The sequence below is a fragment of the Hippocampus bargibanti genome, linkage group LG09, assembly GCF_051943395.1.
Source record: "Hippocampus bargibanti isolate YZ-2025 linkage group LG09, ASM5194339v1, whole genome shotgun sequence".
NCBI lineage: Eukaryota > Metazoa > Chordata > Actinopteri > Syngnathiformes > Syngnathidae > Hippocampus > Hippocampus bargibanti.
In genome coordinates this window covers 10,980,047-10,995,000 of record NC_142742.1, presented here as the reverse complement: position 1 = coordinate 10,995,000, position 14,954 = coordinate 10,980,047, and the positions used below count along the sequence as shown (strand labels likewise).

At 43.0% G+C, this 14,954-nt stretch overlaps 1 protein-coding gene across 5 annotated transcripts in view; it reads right to left on the bottom strand.

The window, feature by feature from the left end:
- Positions 1-14,954, bottom strand: part of esrrb (estrogen related receptor beta) — a 55,818-nt gene that overhangs the window by 1,469 nt on the left and 39,395 nt on the right. For all 5 annotated transcript variants that reach the window (XM_089003673.1, XM_089003674.1, XM_089003675.1 and 2 more), the window contains 2 exons: positions 6,219-6,488; positions 1-409 (listed from right to left, as the gene is read on the bottom strand). The exon at positions 1-409 is cut by the window's left edge and continues 1,469 nt beyond it. In XM_089003673.1, coding sequence (XP_088859799.1) covers positions 165-409; positions 6,219-6,488 — 515 coding nt within the window. In that variant the 3' untranslated portion in view covers positions 1-164. The remainder of the gene's footprint in view (positions 410-6,218; positions 6,489-14,954) is intronic.

Below are 14,954 nucleotides of genomic sequence, written 5' to 3'. Positions count from 1 at the left end.
GTTGAATTTGTTTAACATGGTGTCCAACTGTTGCAGAAGGAGTGAGGTCAGTCAGAGTGCTGCTTCGCCAAGCTGAGGTCTCGCGTCTCACCCAATCCCTGCCCCTTTCTGAGCACCCTTGCTTCCAAAAGTCTCACGGTACAGCACTAAAGCAGCTCCAAGAATCAGACCTTGGCCTCCAGCATCTCCAGGAACAGTTTGTGCATGGGCACCTTGCCCTGCACCTTGATGCTATAAAAATGCTGCACGGCCTTGGTGGCCGTCTGCCGCAGCAAGGGCAGCGTCATGAGCAGTTTTCCCGCTCGCCGCGGATCCTCTGGGTGCTGGCTGCTCTCGTAGTCCTGCAGGGCCTCGTGCAGAGCGTCCTGCAGCTTCTGGACCGCCTCCATATCCTCTATGTGCATGGAGTCTATTCAGATGGACAAGATTGAAGAAGAGTAAAAAATGTGCCATTCCCTTGAACACACCGATATCAATGGTAGGGAGGTGGATCTTTGAAAATTAAACCTTGTGATTGATATGAAGTGCTATCAGAGCAGTGAGGTGAGGTAGGGAACACGTTATCAGTATATTTCAACCACAGACAGGACAAAGAACGGATCATAAAAAAAACAACTATGTGTGCTTTGTTTTATTTATTTCCTTCTACTCTTTGCGGTGCTGCGCAGCTTATTAAAATGGCCTTTGACCGCCCACACTGAAAATCAATGTTATCCCGCAGTAACAATGACATGAATCGTGGGCTGATAGCACACATTAAAAACCCCGTTTGGGAAAGACAGACAATTATTAGGAGATAAAATGGGGGCTCCATTAGAGAATTGGGCGCCATATGCAAGTCTGTGATGAATGTGACACAATTAATTTTCCTGCCTACTTACTTTTTATGTTGCAAGGGAAAAACTTGTTTCTTTTAGATCATTCAAATATGCGGATTTCAATGTGCTCTTGACAAGTCTTTTTCAAGATTACTCTCCTCCAATGCTCCTCTACTGAAAGCCAAGTTCAATTTCAAAGTACAGTAAAGTCTCGTTATATCGATATTCAAGGGAGTCCAAAAAATATCGATTTAACCGGGACTATCGATATATCCGATCCTGCGCCGAACTGCATTAAACAAAAGCCGCCAAAAGAGGGCAGCCAAGCGCCATATAAGAAACGGAGCTGGCCATTAGCTCCCTTTTTTTGGGTGAGAGATGTTCCCCCAATGTTGCCTCAAAATGGCACATATAATTCTTTAATGATTGTAAACATGTATGCTTTAATCTTCAGAACTACAGTGTATTTGAAACATATTCATAACTGGATGTGTAACAAGAAAGCATATTATCCGAATCTGAAGCCATTGTTTGGATTCACAAGCAATGCAAGACGTCTTGGCGTGAAGTCATTTTTATTTGCATTTGAATAAAAAGTGACATCGGCTGTCCTTTAATACACAGTATGGAATGTTAATAATTTTCAAAATCATCGCGCTTCAGCAGACAAAACAAGAAACATTGTTGCAAAAAACGATTGCATTCATATACAGTACAGTGGGCATGTACATAACACAACAGGGAAACTGCAACGCTTACATCTTACTGTATTATGTATACAATTTAAAAAACTCATCAATCTTCTTCTGCTTCCCATTTTTACCTTTTAACACAAACACTTCAATCTCGTCTGCTACAGAAGAGCTAGCGTCTGAAAATGAAAATGGCTCTGCTACACGGGTGCTGGGCACGTAACCAAGTCACCTGACCATGTCGACCAATGGCGCGACTGATGGCGTGACACGTAACCAAGACACGTGACCAAGTTGACCAATGGCGCGACCGATGGCGTGTCACGTGACAAAGTCACACGGCCAAGTCGACCAATAGCGCGACCGATGGCGGCTCATGTGACCAAGTCGACCAATGGCGCGACCGATGGCGGCTCACGTAACAAGACACTTGACCAATGGCGCGACGGATATATCGATATAAACAACAAAAATGGCCGGCGGGGGATGAAAAGGAGCACCGTAATAACCGGATTATCGTAATAACCGGGTATCGTACTAAACGGTACTAATTATACATAAAAAGACTAGAAATGTGCAAGGGAAATGAAAATAGTATCGTAATAAGCGGTACTATCGATATAACCGATATCGATATAACGAGACTTTACTGTAGTTAAATGGTCGTGACAAATAAACAGCGAGAAGGAAGCACATTTTGCATCATCACAAGAACATTGTGTTCAGTGAGAGTGTGAGAACTTAATACTGAAAGTATATGAATCAACTTCAATGTATTTAAAGATGAAGTTCTCAAATGTGAGGCCCGGGGCCGTTTGTGGCCAGCATGCTGATGTTTTGTGGCCTTCTACTTGACCCTTTCCAGGACAGCTGTTACAGCAGTGTACAGCTTAATAAGTGTTCATCATATAAGGTGCATAGAGTGGTTCATTCAAAAGAAATATTGAACGATTTGGATTTGATGTCCTTTTTTGGATTGAAAAAACTGAACCCCTTATCTCATGGAATTTTGCGGACCAGGTGCACTAAGACTCACTCTCCGGGGATTTTTATTTAAGTTGAGTTTGACACCCCTGGGTTAAACCATACAATGTACAACGGGTAAAACCTTCCATCCATCCATTTTCCAGACAGCTTTATCTTCATCTGCAGGTACTAGGCTGGGGACACCCTGAATTGGTTGCCAGCCAATCTCAGGGTACTCACACTCAGACCTAGGGATTTTTGGAGTGTTAAATAAGCCTGCCATGGATGTTTTTTGGAATGTGGGAGGAAACCAGAACACCCACGTGGGCCTAGGGGGAACATGCAAACTCCACACAAGGAGGCCGGACCGTATTTATTCGAGTATACCACGCAAAATTTTCTACCTAAAAAAATAACTCAAAGTTTGGGTATGCGTTATAAACGAGGCCTGAGAAAAAAAATTTCATATATATTTAATGCTTTATCCCTTCCAGGATGGGGGCATTTCCATGGCTATTCTCCGTAGGCCCTTCAGTTTCGATTCTCGCACATTCCTTTTTTTTAAGCTTCATTTCCTTTCCTCGCCTCGCCCACACTAAAATGTGAGTTAAGCATTGCTGTATTGCACAATTACCAATATCCACAGTTTCAATTCAGTGTTCTTCATATTTTAATTGATATAGTGTTACTGAGCCGAGAGAGTGAAACGAAATGTACACCGATTTTTAATTGAAAATTAGGGGTGCGCGTTCTACACGTGTGCGCGTTATACTCGAATAAATATGGTATTTCTTTTATACCGTCTGTCTAAATCGCAGCTTTTCACCTCTTGTTGTCTGCAATATATTTCTACAAACAGGAGTTCACTGTACTCACGCAAACCTGGACTCAGTTTTTATTGGACTTAATTTGGGTCAAATCTGAGTCGACCACCTGTGCAGTCTTGAGTTCAAGTACATGTCTATGGTATCATGTTACGCGCTTTTCTCTCATTGTCGCCTTTCGCTCTGTTGCTATCAGCCCTGCCCTCTCAAAGGGTCTCAACAGTGGCACGTCTCTCACTGGGTTGCCGTTGTGTGACACCCCAGCGGTGGCAAGTCATTGGCCGCCTCACCGTGTCTCACCTTGGTGACTTGCGGTTTTGGCCACATGGGACGCGAAAAGGCAAAACAGATTTTCCAAGCAGAACTCATACTAATTGACTGGAACAAGTGTACTCCCAAAACCTTGAGACATTTTTCACCCTGCGGTTTTTGAAGCCCGCAGTAGTGAAGCAAAGTAGGTCATTTGGAGAAAGGTAGGAGAGAGGCAAAGGAGACAAGAACATAATTATCTTTTGTTAGATTTCCTCTGAAATAGGAAACAGCCCGACTGAGTATTTTTACTCATAAGAGGTCTAACCCCCACCACCCTCGGCCACATTATACTAAAGTCACACACACATTGACACTCTCATTTAATGAGACTATACGGCAATGTGTGAGGTAATAACTATTGGAATTATTGAAGAGGGATTTTCCTACTTCCCTTTCCCTAAATTACAAATGATATTTTGTGGTTACGAGCAAAACGGTTAGGTTTGGCCTGTTATTTAAGTACTTCTGATCAATATTCTTTAATATTTGATTGGTCACAATGTACTGCATTTTCCAGTATATAAAGTGCACCAAAACCCTTTATTTTCTTCAGAAGATGATCCTGCGCTTCATACGCAGGCGCGACTTACATGTGAAGTAAAATTGAGCCACAACAGGTCTCACGACTACTTTCAGCATCCACCGGCTCTATTCCCCCCACCCGTAGTAGTAAGTAATGCGTAACCCCAAGCTCTACAGTATCCCCTATTAATGTGTTGTGCCCTATATTGGGATTTTTTTTTCATTCATTGAAAGTGTGCCTTATACTTCGGTGCGTCCCATACAGTATATGAAAAAAAAGTTTGAAAATACATTATTCATTGGGGTGCGCTTTATACTCCGGTGCGCCTTATACACCGGAAAATCCGGTAATATACACTATACAAGTTGATGTCAGAGATACCAACAAAGGAAGACGGATCAAGCAGCGTGGAACGTTTGAAGAAGGGATGGAAAAAAAAAAACACTTTGAAGAAACAATTTCCTTGCAATCTATCACAAAGCCCACATCGATGTGATTGATAAACTGCTAATTACAAAATCAATGACCATGAATTTTCGCAGCTGTCAAACGGGGGTGGGCTCCCTTGAGAATGATTTCCCAGAGACCTTGTTCTAACGTGGCGGACACCTTCCTCCTCCCCCTCCTCCCGATCACACCTCATGACCGACGTTTTGCTGTCTCAAAGCAAATAGCTTGCATCAGCATTTTCATTTTTCAACCTGGACAAAACAAAAGGGGGGAGCGGCCTGGTGACCCAGCGTGCATTGATCAGAAAGGGGGCGCGGGTGGGAGTTGGTCGGCGGGGACAGGTCCTGCCTCCTTAAAAGCATTCTGTCGATAGCAGCATGCCATCTTTGCATTGGAACAAACGAGCTCTATCGCGGCCTGATACACATTCCATTCGACTTAACACATTTTATTGACAGCCACTGTGCTCCTAATGAAATGCTAAATTTATCTCCAGCGGATGCTGTGGCCTGCAGCTACTGTTATGGAAATAGCGCAGGAGAAATACCACAACTCGCAAGGTGTTCAATTAAAAAAAAAAAACCCTTCCATTCCGTGCCTCTTTCTTGTTGCATTGCCCTTATCGTCTCCCTATCTGTGCGGCTCATGCTCTAAACTAAAGGTTACGCGCCACAAGTCGTGCAAAAGTGAGAAATGTCATCGAGGAAACTGTTGGCCAATATCTCTAAATAGGAAAATTTTCAAATCAAGCAAACACTTCATGGAAAATAATCTGGGCTAGTTTTTTAGGCAGTGAAATATTGTGTGCTGGAATTTAAAGTAAAATACAGAAATTGTTGTATTAAGTTCATCCTGTCTACTTGATATCTAATTTAAAACGGATTATTTTCTTACAGACAGTGTGTTGTAGGTGTTCAAATACCTGACATGTTTCGGCGTATACTTCCGCCTTCGTCAGAGTGTCATGGATGTCACATCCGTGACAGTCTCATGAAGGCGAAACATGTCAGGTACTTGAACACCAACAACACACTGTCTGTAAGAAAAGAATCCATTTTAAATTAAATACAGAAATGGTAGGATTGCGAAATTAATTCAAACCTATAGTGATACAGACGCTCCCCAACTAACGAAACAGATATCTTCCGAACGGTCGTTCGTAAGGTAAATTTGTTCGTAAGTTGCTTCAGTGCTATATTTTGAATGGAATGTATGTTTAAGGCTGAAATAAATATGCTTAAGGTTTATATAAGTATGTTTAAGGCTTGTAAAAGTAACCTGTATTGGTTTGTTCTGAAAAATAAACATTTAATCAAATATATGCACTATAAAGATATGTACATGAAAAACTGGAGAGAATACTCCATATGTTACTACAAAAATGTTTATATGTACCATTGTTCGTAAAGCGAATGTTCGTAAGTAGGGGATCGTCTGTACTGTCATTTATACAATTTGAAAAAAATAGTGTGCGTGTGTGTGTGTGTGTGTGTGTGTGTGTGTGTGTGTGTGTGCACGCGCGCGTGCCTGACACAAAACAGCATCAGACGTAAAATGCACATTCTCAAAAATGCCCGTTGGATTTGGTTTGCTTAAAAATGAAATCCAAATGAACAACGTGCACATATCTCACCTGAGTTGGCGAGAGCGATGGCCTTGAGTGTGACAAACTCCTCCTTCTCCACTTTGAGCTTCTTGCATTTGCGAACCAGCTGCAGGATGGACACGTAGAGGTCGAGAAGGCCCGTCAGCCGCGAGTGCTCCTCGTCCATGATGTAGTCCTCGGCGTATACCAGCTCGTCTTCGTAGGGCAGAGAGCGGAACACGATGCTCAGGATGAGGATTTCCATCCAGGCGCTCTGCAGCAGACTCATCTGGTCTCCCAGAGACAAGGTGGAAAATCCTGGAAAGTCAGGGAAGAAATACATTTTGAGTTACAAGGGTGCTCAGTGGAACGCATCCCCTGCCGTTTGATGTGGTAGCATGTATTCAACAGCTGCAGTATAGCTGAACCTGTCATGAGAATAATGCGCTATTCAACGACAAAATCATTAAAATGCAAAATTTACAATTAAAATGAACAAAATGTAATACAAAAAAATATCATTTCATTTAAAATATACAGATGCAGAACATCACTACAACAGAATTATGCTATTTTCCGGTGTATAATGTGCACCGGAGTATAAATGAATGGTGTATTTTCAAACTTCTTCCATATGTAAGGCACACCAGACTATAAGGCACAACTTTAATGAATGAAAAAAGTTTTGAGACCTTGCCTTACGAACTTAATTGGTTCCTAGACAGAGTGTGTAAGGCGAAAAGTGTATATCCCAAAAAATAATTTCCCATAGGAAACCATTAAAATGAGAATAATCCCAGGTCCCTATAAACCATAATTTTCTACTTTCTAATTTTCTAAACCTTAAAACGACACAAAATATACCTTATTTTATGTATAATAAATGTGCTATAGTATTTTGATTAAAGAAATAAATTACTGTACAATAGTCATTTTATTTACCTTTGTGATGGTCGTTAATGGCTTGATGAAGTGGAGTGTCCGGTTTCCTCAGCATTAAACACTTGAGGAGGAACATGGGCTTCTTTCACCATATTGAGGAATGATCCCTTGTAGGTGCTTTCTCTGTGATAATTATATCTAGTTCTTCATCAATTGTGATCTGTTTAACTGGTTTGATAGCTTTTTGCATCAAGTGTACAGATGACTTGTGCGGGTTGTGGAGCCTGATTGATGGGATATTTTAACTGTTTTCTATCCATTTTCTCACTATTCTCACACTCTCATACTTTTGTTTTATTGTTTCAAGCTCTGTCATCTCCCTTTCGTGTGTGTGTTTTCTCACTCTCTCTCTCTGTCTGCCTGTCTCTTTAATGTTTAACCCCCCCCCCCTCCACTGCTGAGTTCTAGACCAATCACGTGGCTTTAACCAAAGACACCATTTTGTTTTTTGGAGAATGGCCTCACTCTCTGTCTGTAACCCCATCCCTCACTGCTGCGTTCTTGACTAATCATGTGGCTTTAACTGAAGACTGGGGACGGGGAATAGAGGACAAAAACAGAGGCCACCATTTTCTTGTTAGGAGAACGGGCTCATTCGCGAACAACACATCACTCATTGTGGCAGCTGCGTGTGTATCCCGAAAACTAGTTTGTCTGCCAAGGTAACATTTTCATAATGTAATGTTTGTAAACGAGAAACGTTCGTAAGCCAAGGGGTTAGTAAACCGAGGTTTCACAGTATAATATACTAATACCGTAAATAAAGGGTTTCCAAATATAAGGCCCACCAGATTATAAGGCACTACAGTAGAGGATGGGGTTACGCATCCCACTTCAACAGGGGGAAATGCAGTCACTGGCTTCTGAAAGTAGTTGCGAGACCTGTTATGGTTCAATATGACTTCACATTTAAGGCGCACCATCATATAAGGCACAGGGTCATCTTTTGAAGAAAGTGAAGGCTTTTGGGTGCGCCTTACATTAAATATTGTACTTTTCTTACCCCCTTTTCTAGCTATTAAACAGCGACCAGGAGAGAAGCCAAGCCTCCAACAACGGAAAATATTTTTTTAAGATAAGCAATAAGATTCATATGTTCTTCATTGAGAAATTCAGTGCAACAGTGACGTGCAAAAAAAAAAAAACAGTGGCTGTTATAAGGGGGACCATCTGCGCCTTGATCCAGACCAGCAATAGAATTGAATACGTTTTGGAAAATGTTTTTTTTTACTGTTGATCAATTAACTCACACAAAAAAAGATCTAAGAGGCGGCCCAATGATCGAGTGATCAGCGCGTTGACCTCACAGTGCAGAGGTCGTGGGTAAATTATCACTTGACGTGAGTGTAAGCGCGAATGGTGGCTCCCAAAAAATTCAGGGTGTGCCCAAAGACAGCTATAAAATGACTGGCATGCCCTACTTGTGAGGATAAGCGAATCAGAAAATGGATGGATGGATGGATGGATGAATAAAAAAAAGACCACAACCACCAAGGCCACACTATTATCACCTGTTATCGGCACGAATGACACATCTTCATGTCCTTCGTGGTATTAAACAAATGTTTTAAATATATTCTTATCGGCGCATTTCAGCATTCCCCCATAGTTTCGTGGACATTCAATAAAGGGATTGCAATACAATATTGCGACTAAACAGGTATAGCCATGAAAACCAAACCTTTCAGTGCAAGTGCAACACCTTTTTTCTCATGATGAAGAAAATGTTTTCCAAAGAATTTGACATTCAATAATTTGGGATGAGCACAAGCGCAAGAAGTCGCCGGAAAGCACCGCTTCAATTTAAATGCACACAGGAAGGTCCTTTTTAAAGCAGGTGTCAGGGTGCTTGAGTGGGCTTTACCGTGGGCGGCGACAGTAAATCGGTGCAAAGGTCCAGGATGCACAAAGCCAGGTGGTTACCCCGTGCATCCTGTCATACTTGTGCTAGTGAGCTGGGGATTAGCGCTGGGACGAGGTCCTATTGCAGAGGTTGAGGACATGACACACGCATGGCGTGTCGGAGGAACAAGGTGATGGGGGAAGCACGTGCGTGCAAAGCTTAAAAAGTTATGCAAACATATGTCACCTGGGAAGTGCAGGATACAGAGTGCACAAAAGCACGCATGCACGCAGAAAGTCAGACTGAAGGTAAATCAAAGGCTTCCACTGCAAGAGCAGCAGGAGCAGCAGGGTGGTGGGGCTCAAATAGCCAAACGGACGCTAAACCACTCAATCACAACTATTGAACATAATGTTGCTTTGTGTGATAGATATTCAAATGAATCCAAAAAAGAGAAATATCTTTGTCTCTTTTCCTTCGATGCAAGGTAGCCATGAAGTATCAAGTCTACACCCGCTGTTCCAGCCACCATTTCCCTCCCTCCACCTCTTGTGCCTGCAGGCGGCCCATTCTGACAATATATTAGGCTCTCCAGCTCCGCGAATGATTAACATGATTGCTTTTACAAAGTTCAGTGTTGCCATGCCACCTGCCACTACGTGATTAAGAGGCGATAGATTACAGTATTGACCGCGCCTGCTCAACACATCTATGCCCTGCGTTTTCTCTGAAAAACAAATGACCACATTTGGAGGGGGGGGCGCCACCAGCCTCTGTGTTTATCTGCTTCTTCCCGGGACAACAATAACCCCCCCACCTCCAACACATACACACAAACAAACTCACAGAATTAAAAGCCAGTGGAAGCAGCGGAAAAAGAACCAGAACCCGGCAAAATTGTACCTGTGTTCAATTCCCCTTATCGTGGTGATGAGCACTGCAAGGGGAGAGCTGCAGGATACATTAATTAAGAGATTGTGATCAGAATGCGCGGGCCTTCACATTTTGAGGGGGAATCAATAGTCGGCAGAATAGAGTGCTAACAGTCCAGCAGGACTGGTCAGGGGGGGCTGAAGAATTCGGACCACACAAACAATTGCTGAAAGCACTCAAAGAACGTCACTATTATCGGTGGGCGCAGTAAAGCATAGTTTGCCTACGCCATTAAACATATTTGAAGTGAATGTTCAAATGCTTTGTTGTGTTATTTCCTCGTCTGCATGCACATCCATTAAGTTGGACAGAATGCGGACTGGCCAGAGTGAAACTGTCATCCGTACATGGGCGCCTTCGTGATTGCCGCATCAGGTTGGCATCGCAATCGCTGGCAAAGCTCTGTCCAGGCTTTTAATGGCAAAGAGGGCTGAAGCGGAACTAAAGCGCTGCTCGCAATGTGACAGCTTGTGTGAAGGCCTCGTCCGGGTCGTGCTGAAGAGGCTTTAGAGTTGCTCTGATACGGCGCACAGCCCTCAGCCATACGCACACAACCCAGCAGCCTACAATTACATTTGACGCTAAAAGTCCTTAAATTTAATCCGCCGTTGTGAGATTGAGAGGTGGTGTTTTCCTCGCTGCTCCATCCTCTCTCTTCAGTGCTGAAATTATCACTCCAAATGGGATCTCGTGTCGTTGCTTTCCCCTTTTCCACTCAATTTAATCGAGTAATGAAGTGACTTCTGGACTCTGCAGGTCACAATGCGCTCCGGCCGCCGTGCTGTGAAGGTGGCCCGGTTAAGTGCTGCAGGAGTAGGTGATTTCCTCTAATGAAATATCAATATTTACATCTTCATTTCCAGTCAACGGCTGACGGTAGGGTTTGACCAAACATGACATGATATTGACCAAATCAGAAATGCACTTGAATGCCCTTTTTCCGAGTGAACATTAATGACCCGCATCGTCCAAAATAATCATGGTCAGGACAAAGTGAAGCTTTATCTTGTTCATTTTGAAGATTACAGGAAGTAAAACGTGTTCATGACTGCCACTGACGTACAGACGCTCCCCAACTTACAAACATTCGAGTTATGAATTGTGTCAAAATGTTTGGACAGAGATGCTGTAAGTTAGATTTTGTATGGGGCGCCTTTTTCCGGCCGAGCTCACTTGCGATTGGCTGCGTCCTGTGTGCTTCACGCACACGCACAGACACATTGGAGGTTTCAAGGGCTGGATGTTTACGCGAGGGACACCAAGGCTGACCAACCAGTGCCCGCTATGCTGAAGAGTGCTGAAGTGTTGCCAATGAGTTCAGGCCCCAATCTGTCGAGCTCGCTTACGATTGGCTGTGCATAGTATGTGGCCGGGGAGGAAATCCCTTTTCCCAGTTAATGCTCTGAGGAGGAAGTGTCGAGCTAGTTTATGACTGGCTGTGTAAAGCATGTGGGCGGGGAGAAAATCCCTTTTCCCAGTTGACGCTCCAGGACGCGATTCATTACAAAAAGTAATGGCTGCTGGCACGTGAAGGATTATTTCAAATTATCAAAGTCAAAAAAAGTCAAAGTCAGCTTTATTGTCAAATATGCTAATAATAATAATATAATAATAATGTAGTTGTATTAAGTTCATCCTGTCTACTTGATATCTAATTTAAAACAGATTATTTTCTTACAGACAGTGTGTTGTAGGTGTTCAAATACCTGACATGTTTCGGCGTATACCTCCGCCTTCGTCAGAGTGACACTGACGAAGGCGGACGTATACGCCGAAACATGTCAGGTATTTGAACACCTACAACACACTGTCTGTAAGAAAATAATCCATTTTAAATCATAATAATTTGTTCAGTTAAGCCTCTGCCATGGTATTTTGCTTTTCTCAATGATATGTCATGACAATAATGTCATGATGTGCATCTTTAATAATGTCATGATTAGCGTCTTCAACAATGTAATGATGTGCATCTTCAATAATGTCAAGTTCTTGGAGCCATCTGTTAACCTTGATACACTGCTTACTGGATACTTTGACTGATAAAAGCTAGGAATTGTTTTGGAAGAATGCCGCCTCAGTGTCGCGCTATAGTCTTGATACCGCCCTTCTGATGAAATAACTATGTTATGTGTCCATGATGTGAACACACTCGTGATCATGCAGCCATTGTCTGTAAATCATGTGTGTCCGGAATATTCTGCAAATAAACCCTTCGAAGGTACTGTTCATCGACTCCATATTTTATTTGGATTACCAAAATACTCATCATCCGATATTAACGAACACGCGGAGGAGAGAAGGCCACTCTCCTCCAACACACATAATTCAGTAATTACGTGCCAGCAGCTTAAGTCATGGCTTACTGAAAACCCAGAAATATATGTTGTCGTACTACAGTAGGTGTGAATTTATTTTACGACTGTTAGAGCGTCTGTGTTTTATACTTCACCATTCAGTGTTTGATTTAAACAAGCATTCCATACAAAATATAGCACTGAAGCAACTTACGAAAAAATTCACTTCACGAACGACCGCTCGGGAAGGTATCTCGTTCGTAAGGTGGGGAGCGTCTGTATTCACTTCCTTTGAGTTTCAAAAGCTTTGCAAGCTGATCGAGTTAAACTGCATCTTTGCTCAAAAGGCCGAAGGATAAAAGCAACATCGACAGAAGCCGAAACCATCATCTGCGCTTTTATCTCACCGGTGGGCTCTCAACAGGAGGGGGCAGGCAAAACCCACAGATGCCCATTTCAAACCTCTCAGAGATTAATCAGACGATTGGATGGTCCAAAAATGAAATGCTGTAGATTTCTGTTGAGCTGGAGTTCATATTCTATTAATTTATTATTGTTTCCCTCTCCCCGAGGGCCATTAGCGCGGGTAATAAAAAGAGATGTAATTACGAGGCATGGTGGCCTCCTCCAGCTGCAGCCCCCTCATAACTCAACCTCAATCAGACAACAGAGCAGAGCGAGCGAGGGAGAGAAGAGGGGGGGGGGAACACGGCAGCAGAGAAAGGGATTGAATTGGAGGATAAAAGAGAGGAGAAGATACAGGGAAGAGTGGAGGCAGATAAGGATGAGGGAAAAGGAGTGAGAGCACAAAGTGAAAGGGGAGCGGAGAGCAGGTTGGACGAGGGTGGGGGGTGTGGGGTGGAGATAGACAGTCATTGTGGCTGGACGCAGGCGGATCTATCATAGCCAGCTATCAGAAGGAGAAGCAGGCCCCAAAGACATGTGCCTGGCAGCAATCTCACCTCAGCCAAGGCAAGTGCTCTCTGGGTTCCAGTTGGAGTCAAACTGCCTCTAACTGGGCCCCGGCAGTTCCGCGCCTCTTTTTTTTGTCACCACTATACCCTCAAGCTGAACAGAGAGATTGTACTGCGAGGCGCTTAGCTGATATCAAAGCTTGCCATTTCAGATGATGCTTAAAAAAACCCGATATCTGCGGCGGACCAAGTATATATAACCAGTGATCATAGGAGCGTGTGAGCCATGGTTCTTCTTGAATTAACATGGCAACATCAGGATCAATAGCAACTTGGTCATAAAATGTGACTGCTGACAGGAATAATTTTACCTCCAGTTGACACGCATAAATGTTCACCAAGCATTCGTAACACATGAACGCTCTTACCATATTGAATGCAATTGATGCCAGTTTTAAACTTTCTTTCAAGACGATAACCATCCCATCATCCGAAGAAATTATCAAAGAATGGGTGATTTGACCAGTATCCCATGAACATGACTGGGTTCCATGCATCCATCAATTTCTGAGCTGCTTTTATCTTCACAAGTGTCACGGGACATGCTGGAGTCTATCCCAGCTGTCTTTGGGCAGTAGGTGGGGGACACCCTGAGTTTGTTGACAGCCAATCACAGAGCAAATGGAGACAAACAACCATCTGTGTTCACACTCACACCCGGAGACAATTAAGAGTGTTCAATCGGCCTGCCATGCATGTTTTTGGAATGTGAGAGGAAAAAAGATGACCAAAGGAAACCCACGGAAGCGCAGGGAGAACATGAACAATAAAGTCCACACATGAAAGTTGGAGCCGGGATCGAACTCACAGCCTAAGCACTGTGAGGTCAATGCACGAACATCCACTTGTTTTCCTAAAAAAAATTGTATCTACAGCAAAATGAACAAGCTTACCATATTCCAATTTCTTATTCAAATTTATAGCTGGTCTGGACCCAGGCACACAGACTCCTACTTTCACTGCCCCCTCCCTTTCTATACGTCACTGTTGCACTGAACTTTTGTTGAATTCCTCAGCACGGTTATTTTGCTGGGTACCCACGTTATTGGTTTGAATAAAGTTAAATGGAGGCATCCCCTTGTTTTAATCTGTACACCATGACCTCCTGACCCCTGAACGCCGGGTTCCACTGTTCAATCCCTACATTAGATATTGCTCACTGCACCCCGCAACAAAGCTTTTAAACATTGTCATAATTAACATACCGTATTGTCCGGTGTATAAGGTGCACCGGAGTAGAAGGCGCACCCCCAATGAATGGTGTATTTTTCAAACTTTTTCCATATATAAGGTGCACCGGACTATACGGCACACCTTCAATTAATGAAAAAAGGTTTTCCAAACATAATATATAAATATATAAACCTTTTCCAAATATAAGGCACGCCACATTATAAGGCACAACAGTAGAGGCTGGGGTTACGCCCTACTTCTACAGGCGGAAATGGAGACGGTAGCTGCTGACAGGAGTCGCTAGACTTGTTGTGGCTCAATATTACTTCATATGTAAGGCACACCTGCTTATAAGACAGAGGGTCATCTTTTGAAGAAAATCAAGGCTTTTGGGTGCGCCTTATACACCGGAAAATACGGTAATTTATCTGCAGCCATCAAGTGGCAAAGCCTAATGAGGGGTAAAGAGGTGTTGATGGTCTCGTAAAGGCATATCACCATCACAGGAAATTCTGACTGCACTTTATTTTTACACTGGATGATCCTAAAATTAGAATGGGGCAATGATATAAAAAAGTCATAATTTGAAAGGAGGACAAATACTTTTTCATGGCATGCTACTGTA